At 44.3% G+C, this 20,243-nt stretch overlaps 1 protein-coding gene across 3 annotated transcripts in view; it reads right to left on the minus strand.

The window, feature by feature from the left end:
- Positions 1–20,243, minus strand: part of bmp1b (bone morphogenetic protein 1b) — a 117,031-nt gene that overhangs the window by 32,312 nt on the left and 64,476 nt on the right. For 2 of the 3 annotated variants that reach the window (XM_089126520.1, XM_089126519.1), the window contains exons 9-10: positions 4,260–4,362; positions 2,097–2,213 (exon numbers count right to left, since the gene is read on the minus strand). The exons of the other annotated variant lie outside the window; for it this stretch is intronic. In XM_089126520.1, coding sequence (XP_088982646.1) covers positions 2,097–2,213; positions 4,260–4,362 — 220 coding nt within the window. The remainder of the gene's footprint in view (positions 1–2,096; positions 2,214–4,259; positions 4,363–20,243) is intronic. 3 annotated transcript variants of the gene reach the window in all.

A 20,243-nucleotide genomic window follows, 5' to 3' on the forward strand; every position in this document is an offset into this window, starting at 1 on the left:
ATGGATGTGTGTTTTGGTGACGTCATTTACGCATCGCATGCGCAAGTGCCGATCTCTGATTATAATTCGAATGCATTGGTTTTAAGTGATATGTAAGCTCAATATTGTACTGAGATGATGTTCAAACTGTGTAGTATAATACTACTGTTAAATAATTATAAGTAATTATTGATGAATAAGTAAGGAAAATGCTAAAATAATAACAGCATGGGGAAAATAAATCTTGTAATAACAAACTCGCATTTATGTTATTCAGAATTGCGAGAAAAAAGGTCAGAATTCTGACTTTATAGCACACAATTGCGACTTTATTTCACGCAATTCTGTCTTTATAACATGCGATTGAGGCTTTATTTCACCTAATTCTGTCCTTATAACATGCGATTGAGGCTTTATTTCACCTAATTCTGTCTTTATAACATGCGATTAAGGCTTTATTTGACCTAATTCTGTCTTTATAACATGCGATTGAGGCTTTATTTCACCTAATTCTGTCTTTATAACATGCAATTGAGGCTTTATTTCACCTAATTCTGTCTTTATAACATGCGATTGAGGCTTTATTTCACGCAATTATGTCTTTATAACATGCGATTGAGGCTTATTTCTAGCAATTATGTCTTTTATAACATGCGATTGAGGCTTTATTTCACCCAATTCTGTCTTTATAACATGCGATTGAGGCTTTATTTCACCTAATTCGGTCTTTATAACATGCGATTGAGGCTTTAGGTTATTTCACGCAATTATGTCTTTAACATGCGATTGAGGCTTTATTTCACCTAATTATGTCTTTATAACATGCGATTGAGGCTTTATTTTACCTAATTCTGTCTTTATAACATGCGATTGAGGCTTTATTTCAAGCAATTCTGACTTTATATCTCACAATTCTGAGAAATAAAGTCAGTATGCGAAAAGTATACTCGCAATTGTAAGGAAAAAGTCGCAATTATTTTTAAAAAAAAAGTTTTATTCTAAAAGCTCTGAAAATAAGAGCTTCGCTCGTGACCATATAAATGTATTCTTGGAAGATCAACGATTGTTCACCAACTCTCTACACTAACTAGGCCTATGAATTCTTAATGTGCATGTGCCATCAGCGTTTATCACAGGATCGCGTTTAAAGTCTGTTTAGAGAGAACGGTGTCATCCCCTAATTTAATAACAAATTATCATTTCGACAGAATCAAAACTAACTTTAGCTGTAAAATAACATTATTCATGAACCGCTATAAAGCAAAAACAATCTGTTACATTAAATTAAAGCTGCTTTGAAACAATCTAAATTGTTAAAAGCCTATAAATCAAGATGACTTGACTTGACTAGTGCGCATGCGCATGCGCATACAGGGTCCAACACGTATTGGACCATCCAGCTACGTCATCGTGCTATAGGCTGCAGCGAGGGGTGTCTTAGTCAGAAAATCGGATTTGGGCAACAAGACCTGCAGTGTAAATGCAGCCTAATAGACCTTAACAATCACTTAATTGTTTACTTCTCGCAATCCCTAAAACTCTCTTTTAAAGCACTGGCTTATTCTATTGTCCAAGACAGTGGAATACCCTTCCACCTGACATAAGATTAGACTGGGGGCAGCAGTGGCTCAGTGGTTCATGTAGGTTGTCTACAAACTGGAAGGTTGGTGGTTCGATGGCCGGTTCCACCTGTCCAAGTGTCGAGGTGTCCATGAGCAAGACCCCTAACCCCAGCTGGATGGCACCTTGCATGGCTGACGCTGTCGGTGTATGTGTGAATGTGAGGCAAAATGTAAAGTGCTTTGGTGGCCATTGGGTCTGTGAAAGCGCTATATAAATGCAGTCCATTTAAAATTTGATCTGCACCCTCAATTTCAAGAATTGTATTTTAAAAATATCAATTTTGTCAGTTGGGTTATGTATATGTGCCTATTCCTCTCTGCTTTTTGTTATTTTTGTTATTATTTTTTTACTATTGACTGTTGTCTTGTGTTCTGTTTTATTGTTAGCTATTATCTGTAGACTGCTATTAACTGTAAAGCTCTTTGGACTACTTTGTAGTGGAAAGGGCTCTATAAATAAACTAGACTTGAGACCAATGGTCAGTGGACTTATACCTTCATAAACAGCAGAGAAACCTTTCCCCACCCAATTACTGCTGCTGCGGAATTCAATCCACAGTCGACTCTCAGTGGAGACGATGGCTTCGGGTAGCTGGTCTCCACAATAACGGCCTAAGAAACAAAAGGCAAAAGAACCAATTGATTAAAAAGTTACTTCCAAAATTTAATGGACAGGGTTGATTGAGTATTTAATTATTTAGTGTTTCTTTCTAATAATCCTAAAGCCATTAAGAAAACATTTATTTGGTCTTTTCTCCACCAGTAAGCGGGTGTGTGGAGGGCGTTCTGGCGCAATATGGCTGGTGTTTGCTGCATATTGGTGGTGGTTGAGGAGATTCCCCCTTCCATGTAAAGCGCTTTGAGTACCCAGAAAAGCACTATATAATTGTAACAAATTATAATTATAAATTAAAGCTGCAAGCAGCGATGGGCGGGCCCTCGCACCTGTAGCGCGTCAGGATGTGAGGCGGCCGTGTTGCATATTCTGCAGCTCAGCCATTGCGGCTGTGCATTTGCTACGCTGCTTCGTTAAAGGTCACTTCCTGTTGCCAGCAGGTGGCGCTATGACTGTTGGTGAATGTCGGCATGTAGATTTGTTCAGGGCGGGACTCTTGTCAATTGTGTAAAATTTCATGCAGATCTGGGCATTTACAGCTGAGTTACTACAAGTTACTACTGTTTCATGGCGAATCATCGACGCCACGGACACGCCCATCGACGAAAATGCGCAGATAGCACAACTTTACATCGTCAATGCCTTTAGAAGGCACAGCAGAAATATGAAGTCGATCCGACAAAATCCCTTGGAGGAGTTTGTTAAAATACTGAGTGTGTAAATCGTCCCAACATGGCTGCCAAATTCAAAATGTCGGACTTCCTGTCGAGTTTAGGGTATCGCTCCAAGAGACTTTTTTGTGCGTCTGGACATGGTAGACGTACCACAGAAATTTTGTACATGTCGGTCAAACATGCGGCGGGGGCTGCTTCGTTAAAGGTCACTTCCTGTTGCCAGCAGGCGGCGCTATGACTGTGGGTAAATGTCGGCATGTAGATTTGTTCAGGGCGGCACTTTTGTCAAATGTGTAAAATTTCGTGCATATCTGGGCATTTACAGCCAAGTTACTACAACTTCCTGTTTCATGGCGAATCATCGACGCCACGGAGACGCCCATCGACAAAAACGCGCAGATAGCACAACTTTACATCGTCAATGCCTTTAGAAGGCACAGCAGAAATGTGAAGTCGATCCGACTAAATCCCTAGGAGGAGTTCTTTAAAGTAAGTAATGAGTAAATCATCCCAAAATGACGGTAAAATTAGAAATGGCCGACTTCCTGTTGAGTTTAGGGCATCGCTCCAAGAGACTTTTCTTTGCACCTGGACATGGTAGATGTACCACAGAAATTTCATACATGTCGGTCAAACATGCGGCGGGGGCTGCTTCGTTAAAGGTCACTTCTTGTTGCCAGCAGGTGGCGCTATGACTTTGGGTGAATGTCGGCATGTAGATTTGTTCCAGGCGGGACTCTTGTCAAATATGTGAAATTTCATGCAGATCTGGGCATTTACAGCCAAGTTACTACAACTTCCTGTTTCGTGGCAAATCTTCGATGCCACGGACACAACCATCGACGAAAACGCGCAGATAGCACAACTTTACATCGTCAATGCCTTTAGAAGGCACAGCAGAAATTTAAAGTCGATCCGACTAAATCCCTAGGAGGAGTTTGTTAAAGTACGGAGTGTGTAAATCATCCCAAAATGGGCGCCAAATTCAAAATGGCCGACTTCCTGTTGAGTTTAGGGTATGGGTTCTTGAGGCTTTTTTGTGCGTCTTGACATGATACACGTCCCCACCAAATTTCGTGCTTGTAGGTTGAACGTGGACGAGGGGCTAATTTTTTGCAATTTTCTAGGTGGCGCTAGGGAGCCATTTTGCCACGCCCATTCGCGAAACCCACAAAATACGAAATTTTTTACCAGTCCTGACATGCGTGCCAAATTTGGTGAGTTTTTGAGCATGTTGCGGCGCCGAAAATGGCGCTTACTTTGCAGAAAAATAACCCCAACAGTTTCAATATGGTCCTCGCACTGTTAGTCCTCGGGCCCTAATTAATACAAAAACAATACATAAATGATCTTAATAAATATGAGAACCTTTCAAAGGTGCTTTTCTCCAAAATCCATCACGGATCTCCACATGATCGTACCAGCACAAGTGACTTCTATACAGATCCATTGATGTAAAATTAAGAACGATCTAACAAAGAGAAAGAAATACAGACAAAAGAGAGAAATTGGGATTCAGAAGAAGGTTATTTATACTATCGTTGACAAGTTTGAGTTCTGTAAGTTTCTTGCAATGACTTTAAAGCTGCTGTCCGTAACTTTTTTAAGTTAAAAATAATCCAAAATAATTATAAAATTAAAGCTGCAAGCAGCGATGGGCGGGCCCTCGCACCTGTAGCGTGTTGGGGTGTGAGGCGGCCGCGTTGCATATTCTTCGGCTCAGCCGTTGCGGCTGTGAATTTGGTTCGCTGCTTCATTAAAGGTCACTTCCTGTTGCCAGCAGGTGGCGCTATGACTTAGGGTGAATGTCGGCATGTAGATTTGTTCAGGGCGGGACTCTTGTCAAATGTGTAAAATTTGGTGCAGATCTGGGCATTTACAGCCAAATTACTACAACTTCCTCTTTCATGGCGAATCACAGACACGCCCATCGACGAAAACGCACAGATAGCACAACTTTACATCGTCAATGCCTTTAAAAGGCACAGCAGAAATTTTAAGTTGATCCGACTAAATCCCTAGGAGGAGTTCGTTAAAGTACGGAGTGTGTAAATCGTCCCAAACCGGTCGCCAAATTCAAAATGGCGGACTTCCTGTCGAGTTTAGGGTATGGGTTCTTGAGGCTTTTCAGTGCGTCTGGTCATGGTAGAAGTACCACAGAAATTTCGTACATGTCGGTCAAACAAGCGGCGGGGGCTGCTTCGTTAAAGGATACTTCCTGTTGCCAGCAGGTGGCGCTATGACTGTGGGTGAATGTCGGCATATAGATTTGTTCAGGGCGGGACTCTTGTCAAATGTGTAAAATTTCGTGCAGATCTGGGCATTTACAGCCAAGTTACTACAACTTCCTGTTTCATGGCGAATCTTCGACGCCACGGACACGCCCATCGACGAAAACGCGCAGATAGCACAACTTTACATCGTCAATGCCTTTAGAAGGCACAGCAGAAATTTTAAGTCGATCCGACTAAATCCCTAGGAGGAGTTCGTTAAAGAGTCTGTAAATCGTCCAAAAATGGCCGCCAAATTCAAAATGGCGGACCTCCTGTCGAGTTTAGGGTATGGGTTCTTGAGGCTTTTTTGTGCGTCTTGATATGATACACGTCCCCACCAAAATTCGTGCATGTAGGTTGAACGTGGACGAGGGGTTTTTGAGTTTTTGAGCATGTTGTGGCCCCGAAAATGGCACTTACTTTGCAGAAAAAATAAAAAAATAAAAAATAATCCTAACAGTTTCAATAGGGTCCTCGCACTGTTAGCGCTCGGGCCCTAAAAAAAAAAAACATTCTGCCAGTGGTCAAAACTATATGCTTGCCATAGCTAGATTCAAAACGGTTAGCTTGTAATAATGATTTTAATTTCAGTGGTACTGGTGGGTTTCCGCAGGAAATTCGAGCATGTCTTTGCCACCGGGAAATTTGACACCGGAGGATTCACACGATCTGTGCGTGTTCTGCCTGAAAGAAGAGCATGTGCGGGAAGCTCTCGAGGGAGTTTTTTGCGCGAACTGAGAGTTTTCCTTTCAGAACTCTCTGCTCTCGTCTGACCCACTTCTCGAGGGAAATGGGCGCGGCATCTGAACCCCGCGGTTCCGGTTCCCGCTCGGGCTGAGGCTCAGTGGCGGTTGAGCTCGTGGAGCTTTCAGATGGAGCTGGCAGATTATCGGGCGAGGGGCGTTAACCTCGCGGATGATCTACCAGCTGACGAGGGTGAGTTACAGATTAATGTTGAACATCTAAGAAGAGAGAAAATGAGCGCTCTCTCTCTTTGGTGAATCTGTAACTGTTCTCTTTGGGCAGGGCAGGAGTTGGCTGTAATATATATATATATATATATATATATATATATATATATAGAAAAGGATGTCAGTTTGGTTGAGACCGAATCATTTCAGCCCTCCTGCCCAGTGTACGCTGAGCTGGTTGACATTATGGGGCGCGCCTCAGACAGATTGCTGTTGCAGTGGAGGCGCGTCTGGGAGGAACCCGCTCATGGTATTTTGGATGGCTGGTTCCTCCCCACCCATAAGCCACCAGCCCGGATGAGCCTTCCATTCGTTTCCGATCTCCACGCTGGGATCGAGAGGGTATGGAAGAATCCGTTCTCCTCACGTCTCTATCTGCATCAGCGGGCTAGTTTCGCTGCTGTGGAGGGAGCCGTGGAGAACGGATAAGTGTCGAGGCCGCCAGTGGACGAGACGTTGGCTAAATATCTCGTCTCTGGTTGGTCCTCTTCACTAAGAGCTCTGACCCTGTCATCCAAGCTGCTCAAGACATCTTCATGCTTGAATGACAGAGCGTACACGGCAGCAGGTCAGGCAGGTGCGGTTCTGCACGCCCTTGTGGTCCTCAGGCCTACCAGACCGATCTGTTGCGGGACTCCGGGCCACCAAGCAATCTGCTGTTCTGTCGGTGCTATGGTGGCCACGGAGAGACATCTGTGGGAGCTCCCACATACTGTGGTTGCCAGGTTACAGGCCTCACCAGGCCTTCCTGGTTATGAGCTCCCACTGATTGTGGTCACCGGGTTACAGGCCTCACCAGGCCTTCCTGGTTATGAGCTCCCACATGCTGTGGTCGCTGGGTTACAGGCTTCACCAGGCCTTCCTGGTTATGAGCTCCCACATACTGTGGTCGCCAGGTTACAGGCCTCACCAGGCCTTCCTGGTTATGAGCTCCCACATACTGTGGTCGCCAGGTTACAGGCCTCACCAGGCCTTCCTGGTTTTGAGCTCCCACATACTGTGGTCGCCAGGTTACAGGCCTCACCTGGCCTTCCTGGTTATGAGCTCCCACACATTGTGGTCGCTACGTTACAGGCCTCAAAGGGGCCTTCCTGGTTATAGTTCCCACATACTGTGGTTGCCGGGTTACAGGCCTCACCAGGCCTTCCTGGTTATGAGCTCCCACTTATTGTGGTCGCCAGGTTACAGGCCTCACCAGGCCTTCCTGGTTATGAGCTCCCACATACTGTGGTCACCAGGATACGAGCTCTCACGTACTGTGGTCGCCAGGTTAAAGGCCTCACCAGGCCTTCCTGGTTATGAGCTCCCACACATTGTGGTCGCCAGGTTACAGGCCTCACCAGGCCTTCCTGTTTATGAGCTCCCACATACTGTGGTCGCCAGGTTACAGGCCTCACCAGGCCTTCCTGGTTATGAGCTCCCACACATTGTGGTCGCTAGGTTACAGGCCTCAAAGGGTCCTTCCTGGTTATGAGTTCCCACATACTGTGGTAGTCAGTTTACAGGCCTCACCCAGCCTTCCTGAATGTGGGCTCCCACATGATGCGGTAGCCAGACTACAGCCTCACCACCTTCCCTGAGCACTTTGCTCCCACTCTGTGGTCACCAGGCTTCAGGCTTCATTGGCCTTCCTGGTTGTGAAACCCCCACTTTTCGTGGTCGCTAAGTTGTAGTGGTGAGTCTTCACATGTCAGGCTGCAGGCCTCAGCGGCCTTCCTGAATGTGAGCTCCCCATGCATTGGGACTATCGGGTGTTAGGCCTTGTCAGGCCTTCCTGATTATGGGTTTCCACTTGTTGTGGCTGCCAGGTTACAGGCCTCAAGTTCGGCCTTTCTGAATTCAGAGTGAAGTACACTAACCCCTACTTCACCTATTATTGTGGTAAATCACATGACGGGATGTCTTGTGTACTTTCTAAAATCCATTTTGTATGGTAAGGGTCACGCGTGGTATGCTTCGGTCCCTTCTTATGTGGCTCAGACCCCGGTCTTCCCTTGGGTCCCACTTTAAGTGGCGTCCTGTCACTGGCTACAGGGACGCCCTTCTCTGGCTAACTTCTGGAAGAAGTAGCTTCCACTTGGTGGAGTAAGCTCCCACAGGTTGTGGTCACCAGGCTGGGTCTCACTGACCTTCCTGAGTACGAGCTCCCACCCAATGTGGTCGCCAGGTTACAGGCCTTACCAGGCCTTCCTGGTCATGAGCTCCCACACACTGTGGTCGCCAGGTTACAGGCCTCAACAGCCCTTCCTGGTTATGAGCTCCCACATATTGTGGTTGCTGGGTTACAGGCCTCACCAGGCCTTCCTGAATTCAGAGTGAAGTACACAAACCCATACTTCACCTATTATTGTGGTAAGTCACCCGACGAGATGTCTTGTGCACTTTTTAAAATCCATTTCTTAAGGTGAGGGTCACGCGCAGTATGCTTCGGTCCCTTCTTATGTGGCTCAGACCCCGGTCTTTCCTCGGGTCCCACTTTAAGAGTTCTTAAGAGCTAAATTCTGGAAGTAGCTCCCACTTGGTGTGGTTTTTCAGGTACACCAGGCTGGGTCTCACTGACCTTCCTGAGTACGAGCTCCCACCGGATGTGGTCGCCAGGTTACAGGCCTCACTAGGCCTTCCTGGTTATGAGCTCCCACATACTGTGGTCGCCAGGTTACGAGCTCCCGCATACTGTGGTCGCCAGGTTACAGGCCTTACCAGGCCTTCCTGGCCATGAGCTCCCACACACTGTGGACGCCAGGTTACAGGCCTCAACAGGCCTTCCTGAATTCAGAGTGAAGTACACAAACCCATACTTCACCTATTATTGTGGTAAGTCACCTGACGAGATGTCTTGCGTAGTTTTTAAAATCCATTTCATATGGTGAGGGTCACGCGCGGTATGCTTCGGTCCCTTCTTATGTGGTTCAGACTCCGGTTCTTCACTTTGGGTCCCACTGTAGATGTGTCTTTGTCGCAATACATTACGACAGGCACTTCCCTTGTTCAAGCTATCTCCCACAACTGTGGTTTTAGGTCTGATTAGACCTTTTTCGAGGTAGCCCCACATTGTGGGTCTGTCAGGTTTCTAGCCTCTGGCTTTCCTGAAGGATGAGCTTCCACATGCTGTGGTCGTTGGGTTTCAGGCCGCACAATGTGCCTTCCTGACATGAGCCCTCATGTTTCAGAGCTCCCTACACAGAGGGTCATCAGGTCTTAGGTCTCATTGACCCTCCTGATTTTGATCCCTCTCTTACGTCCTCAGTGCTCAAAAGCGAGCACTGGGTGGAAACTCGTGGATTGAGTGTACGATTCCCGTTGTTTTGAGGTTGAGTCACACTCTCCGGAGGATCCCGTCTCTGTGATCCGAAACTTGATGGTTTCTGCCAGCTTCGCGGGCCTTCAGTTTTTGGATGCCTTTCCTAGGCAATTTCCAGAGGCTCTGTCTTGGACGGACAGGCTATGGCCAGACTGTGTGTCTTAGTACAGATCACCAGGCCAGCCTGGGGGCATTTCAGGAGGAGTGTTCTCCTGAATAGTGACTGGCTGGGGGTCCCTTTGGCCCCCTAGCCACACTCCCTAGAAGGGACCCCTTCTATTTTGAAGTTGTGGTCCTAAAGCCTTTGAGCTGGCCCCGATTTACCCACGTTATTACGTTCTGGTTTTTCTTGGTTCATTAGCTTGGGCTATGACCGGTAGGGAGTGCTGTCACTGACAGCCCGATGTAACATAGGGTGAGTGGTTTCAGTGTTCCTTGGAATTACTGGTTCTGACAGTTGTCACTGCCTTTTCGGCATGCACTCCCCTCAGCATGGCGGAGTGGGTATTTCGTTCCCCATTGCGTCATTCGACGTATTGTTGAGTTCCCTTCGAAAGGGAACGTCTCAGGTTACGACTGTAACCTATGTTCCCTGAGAACAGGGAACGAGACAATACGTCTCGTTGCCATGCCTCGGGGCCTGCCTGCAACAGTCCCTTCAGACGATAGGATGTTGTCACGGTTTCAAGGCGCCCTTCTTATACATCCAGATTGACGCGCTCATCATTCAAGCTGATGATGCACGGGCTGACGCCGGTCAACCTGATTACTGTGAGTTGATATTTGATTTCAGACACCTGTCACGCCTGAGGTGTTCCCCATTGCGTCATTCGACGTATTGTCTCGTTCCCTGTTCTCAGGGAACATAGGTTACAGTCGTAACCTGAGACGTTTTCTTAATTCACACAGTTATGGAGTTTCCTTCGTTCCCTTCAGGGAACCAAGGTTACATGCGTAACCAGAGACGTTCCCATTCAGGGAACTTCGAGCTGTGTGTAACCGCTACGGGAACGCTAATACCAACGCCGCCATGCGAGCAGGTGTCCGTTGTATGAAATCAGAGCGCACATTCTGACGAAAGCACCTGCGCCCCTGGAGCTAAAGTCAAGATGATAAAACTTTACAAATGTGTGCGGTGATGACCATCCTGCCGCATCACAAATGTCATTAATAGGAACTCCCGACAACAACGCCTTAGAGGCGGCCATACCCCTAGTTGAGTGAGCCCGGACAGCCAAAGAGGAAGGCTGACCAGCGGCCTCGTACGCAAGTGAGATGGCCTCGACCACCCACTTACTCAACCTCTGCTTAGACGCAGGAGAACCTCTCTTAGGAGGCCCAAAACAGACGAATAGTTGTTCCGATTTCCTCCACAGGGCAGCTCTGTGGACGTAAGCGTCTAAAGCCCTCACAGGGCAAAGCAGATTAAGTTTCTCCTGGTCTGGTGTTAAAAACGGAGGAGGACAGAAAGCCTGCAGCACAATAGGCCTGACAACATTAGTTGGAACCTTAGGAACGTATCCCGGCCTAGAGAGGATGAAAGCCTTCGCCATACCAGGAGCAAATTCCAAACACGAGGGAGAAACCGACAGCGCCTGAATATCTCCAATCCTCTTCAAGGAAGATATAGCTAGAAGGAAGATAGTCTTCAGAGTGACAAACTTCTCAGGAACCTCTTCAATGGGCTCGAAAGGAGCTAGACAGAGCCCCTCCAACACAACCGCTAGGTCCCAAGTCGGCACCCTTGTACGCACTACTGGCATCAGCCTCAGGATACCACGAAGTCAAGTCAAGTCACATTTATTTATATAGCGCTTTTCACAATACAGATTATATCAAAGCAGCTTCACAGTGATAACATGAAAGTAGTACAACACAGATCAATAATATTGTTAAATATTAAATAACCCCAAAAGCAAGGCGACAGTGGCAAGGAACCAAAACTCCATCAGATTGGATGGAGAAAAAACCTTGGGAGAACCCAGGCTCAGTCGGGGGCCAGTTCTCCTCTGGCTTACATTCATATTGTTTATATATAAATACTAAATATAAATATTGTTTATGTATAAAACGGTGCCATAACATATCGCAGGCGTTGAGTCGTGTCTTCACAGGCGTTGGTCTTCTCATCACAGGCGTTGGGGCATCCGAATCTCCGTGAGAGGCTGGATACAAAACTGGACCTGACGAACGCACTTTTTCTCGGCACAAGTGTCCCGAGATAACAGCAGAAAGGCAGATGGGAGATAATTAGCATAGCTGATGTTCATAATGATTTCCATTATACGGGAGTCGGTGTTAGAAAACCACTATCTCACAAACTCTCCGTAACCTGAACTCTCCGCAACCCAACCATACGCGCCGACCCGTTTGACTAAGGCTGTCGAGCCCCACTGTCGCGGAAATGCGTTTCAGTGGCAAACGGTTCCGTATGGCATAACAGAGGACTAAAAGTTAAGCATTATGTGAATGCTTGACTAAAGAGATGCGTCTTTAATCTAGTTTTAAACTGTGTCAGTGAGTCAGAGCCTCGGACCGTATCGGGAAGGCTATTCCAGAGTTTTGGAGCTAAATGCGAGAACGCCCTCCCTCCTTTAGTGGACTTCGATATCCTAGGAATAACCAGAAGCCTTGAATTTAGTGATCTTAAGGAACGCGGTGGATTGTAGGGCGAAAGAAGGTCCGTTAAGTACATAGGAGCTAAACCATTTAGGGCTTTATAGGTTAGTAGTAGTATTTTGTAGTTGATACGGAACTTAATAGGTAACCAGTGTAGAGATGATAAAATCGGTGTTATATGATCATATTTTCTTGACCTAGTAAGAACTAGCAGCTGCATTTTGTACTAACTGTAGCTTGTTTATTGAGGATGCAGGACAACCGGCTAATAAAGCATCACAGTAATCTAGTCTCGAGGTCATGAATGCGTGAACTAATTTTTTTTGCATCAGAAATAAATAGCATGTTACGTAGCTTAGCAATGTTTCTAAGGTGGAAAAAGGCTGTTCTTGTAACATATGAAATATGATTTTCGAAAGACAAGTTGCGGTCTAGTATAACACCCAGGTCTTTTACTATAGTGGATAAAGTAACAGGACATCCGTCTATATTAAAGTTGTATTGTAAGAGGTTTTGTGAGTAGTTTTTTGGACCAATAAGTAATACCTCCGTTTTATCTGAATTTAATAGCAGAAAATTACGCGTCATCCAGCATTTTATATCTTTGAGACACTCTGTCATTTTAGATGAGTTAGTGTTTTCATCTGGCTGTGATGAAATATATAATTGAGTGTCGTCAGCGTAACAGTGGAAATTAATTCCAGGTTTTCTTATAATATTACCAAGTGGCAGCATATATATTGAGAATAGCAGAGGGCCTAAAACCGATCCTTGATCAAGTAGGACTAGTATTGAGATACAGCCTTCGGTCAGAAGCTAAAAGTAAATCATTTGTAATTTTAACTAGTGCAGTTTCTGTACTATGATACGGTCTGAATCCTGACTGGAATTTTTCATAGATATCATTTTCTTGCAAAAAAGAGCACAATTGAGCGGGCACTACTTTTTCTAGTATTTTGGACATAAATGGAAGATTTGAAATGGGTCTGTAATTTACCAAGTTATTTGGATCTAATTGCGGTTTCTTAATGAGAGGTTTTATTACTGCCAGCTTGAATATTTTTAGAACATGACCTAAAGATAAAGACGAGTTAATAATATTGAGGAGAGGCTCTTCCACTACAGGTAATAGTTCTTTCAGTAGTTTAGTGGGTATTGGATCTAATAAACATGTTGTTGGTTTAGATGCAATGATAAGTTTATTTAGCTCCTCCTGTCCTATCGTTGTAAAGCGGTGTAGTTGTTCTAGAGGGGCCATATTTGAAGCTGAATCATAAGACACCATAGAGGATTGTACATTTATAATTGTGTTTCGGATGCTTTCTATTTTCTCATTGAAGTAATTCATCAAATCATTACTACTAAATTGTAACGGTATATTTTGCTCTGGTGATGTCTGTTTATTTGTTAGTCTAGCCACGGTGTTAAATAAAAACCTTGGATTATTTTGGACATTTTCGATTAGTTTGCGGAGATGCTCAGCCCTGGCTGTTTTTAGTGTCTTTTTATAACGTGACATACTGTCTTTCCACGCGATTCTAAAGACCTCTAAATTAGTTTGTTTCCATTTACGCTCCAAGTTGCGAGTTTCTCTCTTGATAGCATGCTATTCGGTTGTTAAGTCTGACATCACGCGTGACGTTTAGCCTCTTCCGGGTCCAAGCGCTCCGCTCGTCCATATCTAATTAACGTTACAACCCATAACGTTAGACTAAGCCCTTTTCTTAAAGGACTGGCTTCGCTTCAGCGCCAGAGGGTGTTAGGGATAAAGGAAAGAATTGTAACTTACCTTATCATCTGCAGCCATTTTCTCTTTTCTTTCTCGTCACAGGGAAAGCGGTAGAATGACAGTTGAATGTCACTTGTTTTTTTTAACTCCGATCTATTTAAACAACATGGACACAGCACTGCGGCATGTTAAAACTCGGGCAAAAGCGGTAAGCAGATAGAGAGGACCCAGCATTTGGACCCGGAAACAGTATTATCAGAGCGTGATTACATCATGACTTAACAACCGAATAGCACTGTTGTACCATGGTGCTTTAGTTTTCTCTCTAACCTTTTTTAATCTAATTGGTGCAACAATATCTAATGTACAAGTAAAAATGGTGCTTAAACTGCTAGTCATTTCCTCTAATTCATCTGTTTGTTTGGGTTCACTTAGCAGCTTAGATAGATCAGGTAAGCTATTTGAGAATCTATCTATAGTGGTTGGAAGGATTGTTCTGCCTGGTCTATAACGTGGCGCAACATGACATATTTCAGCAGTATGTATTATGCAAGTCACCATGTAATGATCAGTGACATCATCGCTTTGCGGTATAATATCTATATCAGTTGGAATGGTTCCATATGATATAATTAAATCTAGTGTATGATTTAGACGATGAGTGGGACCACTGACGTTTTGTTTGACCCCAAAGGAGTTTAATAAGTCTGTAAACGCAGCCCCTAAAGCATCATTTGTATTATCTACGTGTATGTTAAAATCTCCAGCAATTATTGCTTTATCGACATTCACCAATAGATCCGAGAGAAAGTCTGCGAACTCTTTTAGGAATTCAGCATATGGCCCTGGAGGTCTATATACAGTAGCCAAGGCTAGAGATAATATGGATTTCCTTCTTACATCTAAGAGCGTAACATTTAGCACAAGTACTTCAAATGAATTAAACCTGTGACCTGTTTTCTGAGTAATATTAAAAAAAATTGTTGCAACACCGCCGCCACGACCGATCAGACGAGGCTCATGTTTATAACAGTATAGCCAGGTTTCAGTAAGGCACAGAACATCGAAGTTATTATCTGTGACCATTTCATTTACAATAACCGCCTTAGGTGTGAGTGATCTAACGTTCAGAAGACCTAGCTTTAGGAATTGTTTTTGTTCACTAATATTTAGATTTTCTGGTTTAATTACAATAAGATTTTTGCTAGATCCTGCACTAGATTTATTGTTTGGCTTCACTAAACGAGGAATAGACACAGTTTCTATCTGGTGCGCTAGTTAAAATTACAAATGATTTACTTTTAGCTTCTGACCAAGGCTGTAATCTCAATACTAGTTCTACTTGATCTTAGCGCTGCGTTGGACACTATAGATCATAAAATACTCTTGGATCGACTACAAAACTACACTGGTGTTCTTGGACAGGCATTAAGCTGGTTTAGATCGTACTTATCGGACCGTTCTCATTTTGTCTGTTTAAATGGGGAAAAATCAAAGATAACGTCTGTAGACTATGGAGTAAGTCAAGTCAAGTCAAGTCACATTTATTTATATAGCGCTTTTCACAATACAGATTGTATCAAAGCAGCTTCACAGTGATAACATGTAAGTAGCACAACACAGATCAACAACATTGCTAAACACTAAATAAATAACCCCAACTGAGCAAGCTCAAAGCAAGCCAAAAGCAAGGCGACAGTGGCAAGGAACCAAACTCCATCAGATTGGATGGAGAAAAAACCTTGGGAGAACCCAGGCTCAGTCGGGGGCCAGTTCTCCTCTGGCTTACATTCATATTGTTTAAATATAAATATTAAATATAAATATTGTTTATGAATCAAACGGCGCCATAACATATCGCAGGCGTTGAGTCGTCTCATCACAGGCGTTGAGTCGTCTCATCACAGGCGTTGAGTCGTCTCATCACAGGCGTTGGGGCATCCGAAATCCCCGTGAGAGGCTGGACACAAAACTGGACCTGACGAACGCCATTTTTCTCGGGACAAGCGTCCCGAGATAACAGCAGAAAGGCAGATGGGAAATAATTAGCATAGCTGATGTTCATAATAATTTCCGTTATAACTCACAAACTCTCCGTAACCCGAACTCTCCGCAACCCAACCATACGCGCCGACCCGTTTGTCTAAGAGGCTGTCGAGCCCCGCAAGGATCGGTTTTAGGCCCTCTGCTATTCTCAATATATATGCTGCCACTTGGTAATATTATAAGAAAACACGGAATTAACTTCCACTGTTATGCTGACGACACTCAATTATATATTTCATCACGACCAGATGAAAACACTAACTCATCTAAATTGACAGTGTCTCAAAGATATAAAATGCTGGATGACGCATAATTTCCTGCTATTAAATTCAGATAAAACGGAGGTATTACTTATTGGTCCAAAAAACTACTCACAAAACCTCTCACAATACAACTTTAATGTAGACGGATGTCCTGTTACTTTATCCACTACAGTAAAAGACCTGGGTGTTATACTAGGCCGCAATTTGTCTTTCGAAAATTATATTTCATATGTTACAAGAACAGCCTTTTTCCACCTTAGAAACATTGCTAAGCTACGTAACATGGTATCTGTTTTTGATGCAGAAAAGTTAGTTCATGCATTCATGACCTCGAGACTAGACTACTGTAATGCTTTATTAGCCGGTTGCCCTGCATCGTCAATAAACAAGCTACAGTTAGTACAAAATGCAGCTGCTAGAGTTCTTACAAGGTCAAGAAAATATGATCAAATAACACTGATTTTATCATCTCTACACTGGTTACCTATTAAGTTCCGTATCAAATTCAAAGTACTAGTACTGACCTATAAAGCCCTAAATGGTTTAGCTCCTATGTACTTAACGGACCTTCTTTCGCCCTACAATCCACCGCGTTCCTTAAGATCACTAAATTCTTCTGGCTTCTGGTCATTCCTAGGATATCTAAAGGAGGGAGGGCATTCTCGCATTTAGCTCCAAAACTCCGGAATAGCCTTCCTGATACGGTCCGAGGCTCTGACTCGCTGACACAGTTTAAAACTAGATTAAAGACGCATCTCTTTAGTCAAGCATTCACATAATGCTTATGCCATACGGAACCGTTTGCCACTGACACGCATTTCCGAGACAGTGGGGCTCGACAGCCTTAGTCACACGGGTCGACGCGTATGGTTGGGTTGCGGTGAGTTTGTGAGATAGTGGTTTTCTAACACCGACTCCCGTATACTGGAAATCATTATGAACATCAGCTATGCTAATTATCTCCCATCTGCCTTTCTGCTGTTATCTCGGGACGCTTGTCCCGAGAAAAATGGCGTTCGTCAGGTCCAGTATCCAGCCTCTCACGGGGATTTCGGATGCCCCAACGCCTGTGATGAGAAGACCAGCGCCTGTGAAGAGACGACTCAACGCCGGCGATATGTTATGGCGCCGTTTTATATATAAACAATATTTATATTTAATATTTATATATAAACAATATGAATGTAAGCCAGAGGAGAACTGGCCCCCGACTGAGCCTGGGTTCTCCCAAGGTTTTTCTCCATCCAATCTGATGGAGTTTTGGTTCCTTGCCACTGTCGCCTTGCTTTTGGCTTGCTTAGTCGGGGTTATTTAATATTTAATATTTAACAATATTATTGATCTGTGTTGTACTACTTTCATGTTATCACTGTGAAGCTACTTTGATACAATCTGTATTGTGAAAAGCGCTATATAAATAAATGTGACTTGACTTGACATGACTTGACTTGACTTAATGTTCCACACTATGCATATTAGTTAAGTTTGGACCGCAAAGGCTGTGATTTGGACTTTGACTTACTAGTCATCTGGTGCGTAACGTCTTGGAGATGTTGTCCGAATTACAATTACAACGAAGGAAACGAATTACAAGAGGATGTCTCCCGAGAGAAGCTCCACTCAAAGGGACGTGGTAGGCGGATAAGGCCGCCACATACACCTTCAGTGTGGAGTGGGATAACCCCGTGGAGAAACGCTCCTGAAGGAACTCCAGCACTGCCGACAACAGGCAGTTAACTGGGTCCAACTCACGTTCTCCACACCAAGAGGTGAACATTTTCCACCTCAAGGCATATAATTTCTTCGTGGACGGAGCTCTGGGGCCTCATGTATAAAACTTTGCGTAGATTTCATCCTTAAAGTGTGCGTACGCACAAAAGGCAGAATTTGCGTACGCACAAAAGTTTTCAGATTTATAAAACTGTTCGTATGCCAGAACCTGCGCAGAATTCACTTTATAAATCCCAGTCAGCGGGAGATTATGCGCACGTGCGTCTCCTCCCCGAAATAACCATATGTGGAGATTACAACGCCTAGTTTAAATATGCATATCCTCATCTGCATATCATTTGCATATGATTATTCATCCACGTGATACCAAGTTTAACGGTACAAGACGTTAGGAAATTATGAAATGCGGATGTGCCGTCACATTATTACAAACATTTTTTTTTTTTAGTAGCCTATATCCTTGCCTTGTTTTTGAATGAATAAATCAAATAGTGTTAAATACATTTCAGAGAAAGTTTTTCTCAATCTTTTCCACTGGCCAAATAGTATTTTTAATTGATTTATATTTTAATGGAAAGAGATAGACATGGTTGTGCATTATTTGCACGAAACAGTTTTCTCAGACAATCTCTAGTTAAAACATTAAAACACATGCCAGAAGAAAAGTGTTCAAAAGCAATGCATCCACAACAAATAGGTATATTTCTATTTATTGAATATATATATATATATATATATATATATATATATATATACTGTATATATTGTAACTTCTCAGTAATGATTGCATCTAGTTTAAGAGTTTAACTCCATTAATGAGAATGGCATATTTAATCTAAATGTTTATATCAGAAGTAAAACATAGTTTAAACCATTTTATTATTTATTTAAACTGTTATTGTGAATATGGACTGTATTTATGATTTGGACTCATAATGAAGATTTACGGTTTTACTCCATCTGCCGTTAGATTATAGGCTATATTATATGTGCGTCAGTTAGTTTCACCAAACGGCCCAACGCGTGTGCTGGCACGGTCATTTAAGAAGGGATGGATGTTTGCTTCAAGTGATGATAGGTTTGTGAAATTATATTTGTATTATCTTTCTGTAGATGTATAATTTTCTTTAGATTCTCTGTCTAATAGTAAGCAAAAAGACATTTGACTCCAGCTCACCATCGGTGTCGCCAAACCCCATAATCTTCTAAAAGAGTGCGTACGCACGGTCAAGAGCATCCTTATGGTGCGCACTTATTTACGCCAAGTTTATTTTTTATAAATCCCGATGTGTGCGTGGAAAAATGTGTACGCATATTTCTATCCCCATTTTGTGCGTACGCAACGTTTATACATGAGGCCCCTGGACTGCAGGATGGTCTCCACGACCTCAGTCGAGAGACCTGATTCTATGAGCTGGGCCACCTCAGAGGCCAAGCCCACAACCTCCACAGATCTGGGCGGGGGTGAAATATCGCCCCGCATGCTTGAGACAGAAGGTGCCTCCTGACCGGAATCTCCAGAGGAGGACCCTCGAGAAGAGAAATCAGGTCCGCAAACCATACTCGGGCCAGCCAATACGGGGCTACCAGCTGTAAGCTGACCCCTTCCCGGCGAACCCTCTCCAGAACCCCTGGGAGCAGAGCAATCGGGGGAAATGCATACAGGGGTGACCTCGGCCACTCCTGTACCATCGCATCCAGCCCCAATGGAGCTGGTGGGCTCAGGGAAAACCACAGCGGGCAGTGTGAAGTTTCCCTGGATGCAAAAAGGTCCACTTCGGCACGACCGAAATGTCTCCAAAGGAGCTCCACCACCTCAGGGTGAAGTCTCCACTCCCCGGGCCTCGGCCCCTGCCTCGACAGGATGTCTGCTTCCTGATTTAAATATCCCGGGATATAAATCGCCCTCGATGACAGAAGTCTCCCCTGGGACCACAAAAGGATCTGGCGAGCTAGCTTGTAAAATGGACGTGAGCGCAGACCCCCCCGACGGTTTATGTAAGAGACCACTGACATGTTGTCTGACCAGACAAGAACATGGTGAACTCTGAGATCTGGGAGAAAATGTTTCAGAGCCTAAAACACCGCCATCATCTCTAGACAATTTACGTATATGCCAATGAAGATGATGGTCCTGCCACAACCCGCGGGCCGAGCGACCACTCATGATCGCTCCCCAACCCGTGAGAGAGGCGTCCGTCGTTACTGTTACCTGACGACACGGAGCTCCCAGCACAGGTCCCAGGGACAGGAACCAAGGTTCCTTCCACATAGCCAGGGCACGGAGACCACGCCGCGTGACCTTGATCTTGCGGAGTAGGTTTCCCCTCGGGGATAACCCCTTGGTCCTGAGCCACCACTGTAGTGGTCTCATGTACAGCAGGCCGCAAGGTAACACGTTGGACGCTGCTGCCATTAG

Source organism: Pimephales promelas, chromosome 23 (genome assembly GCF_988280905.1).
Source record: "Pimephales promelas chromosome 23, fPimPro1.hap1.1, whole genome shotgun sequence".
Lineage (NCBI taxonomy): Eukaryota > Metazoa > Chordata > Actinopteri > Cypriniformes > Leuciscidae > Pimephales > Pimephales promelas.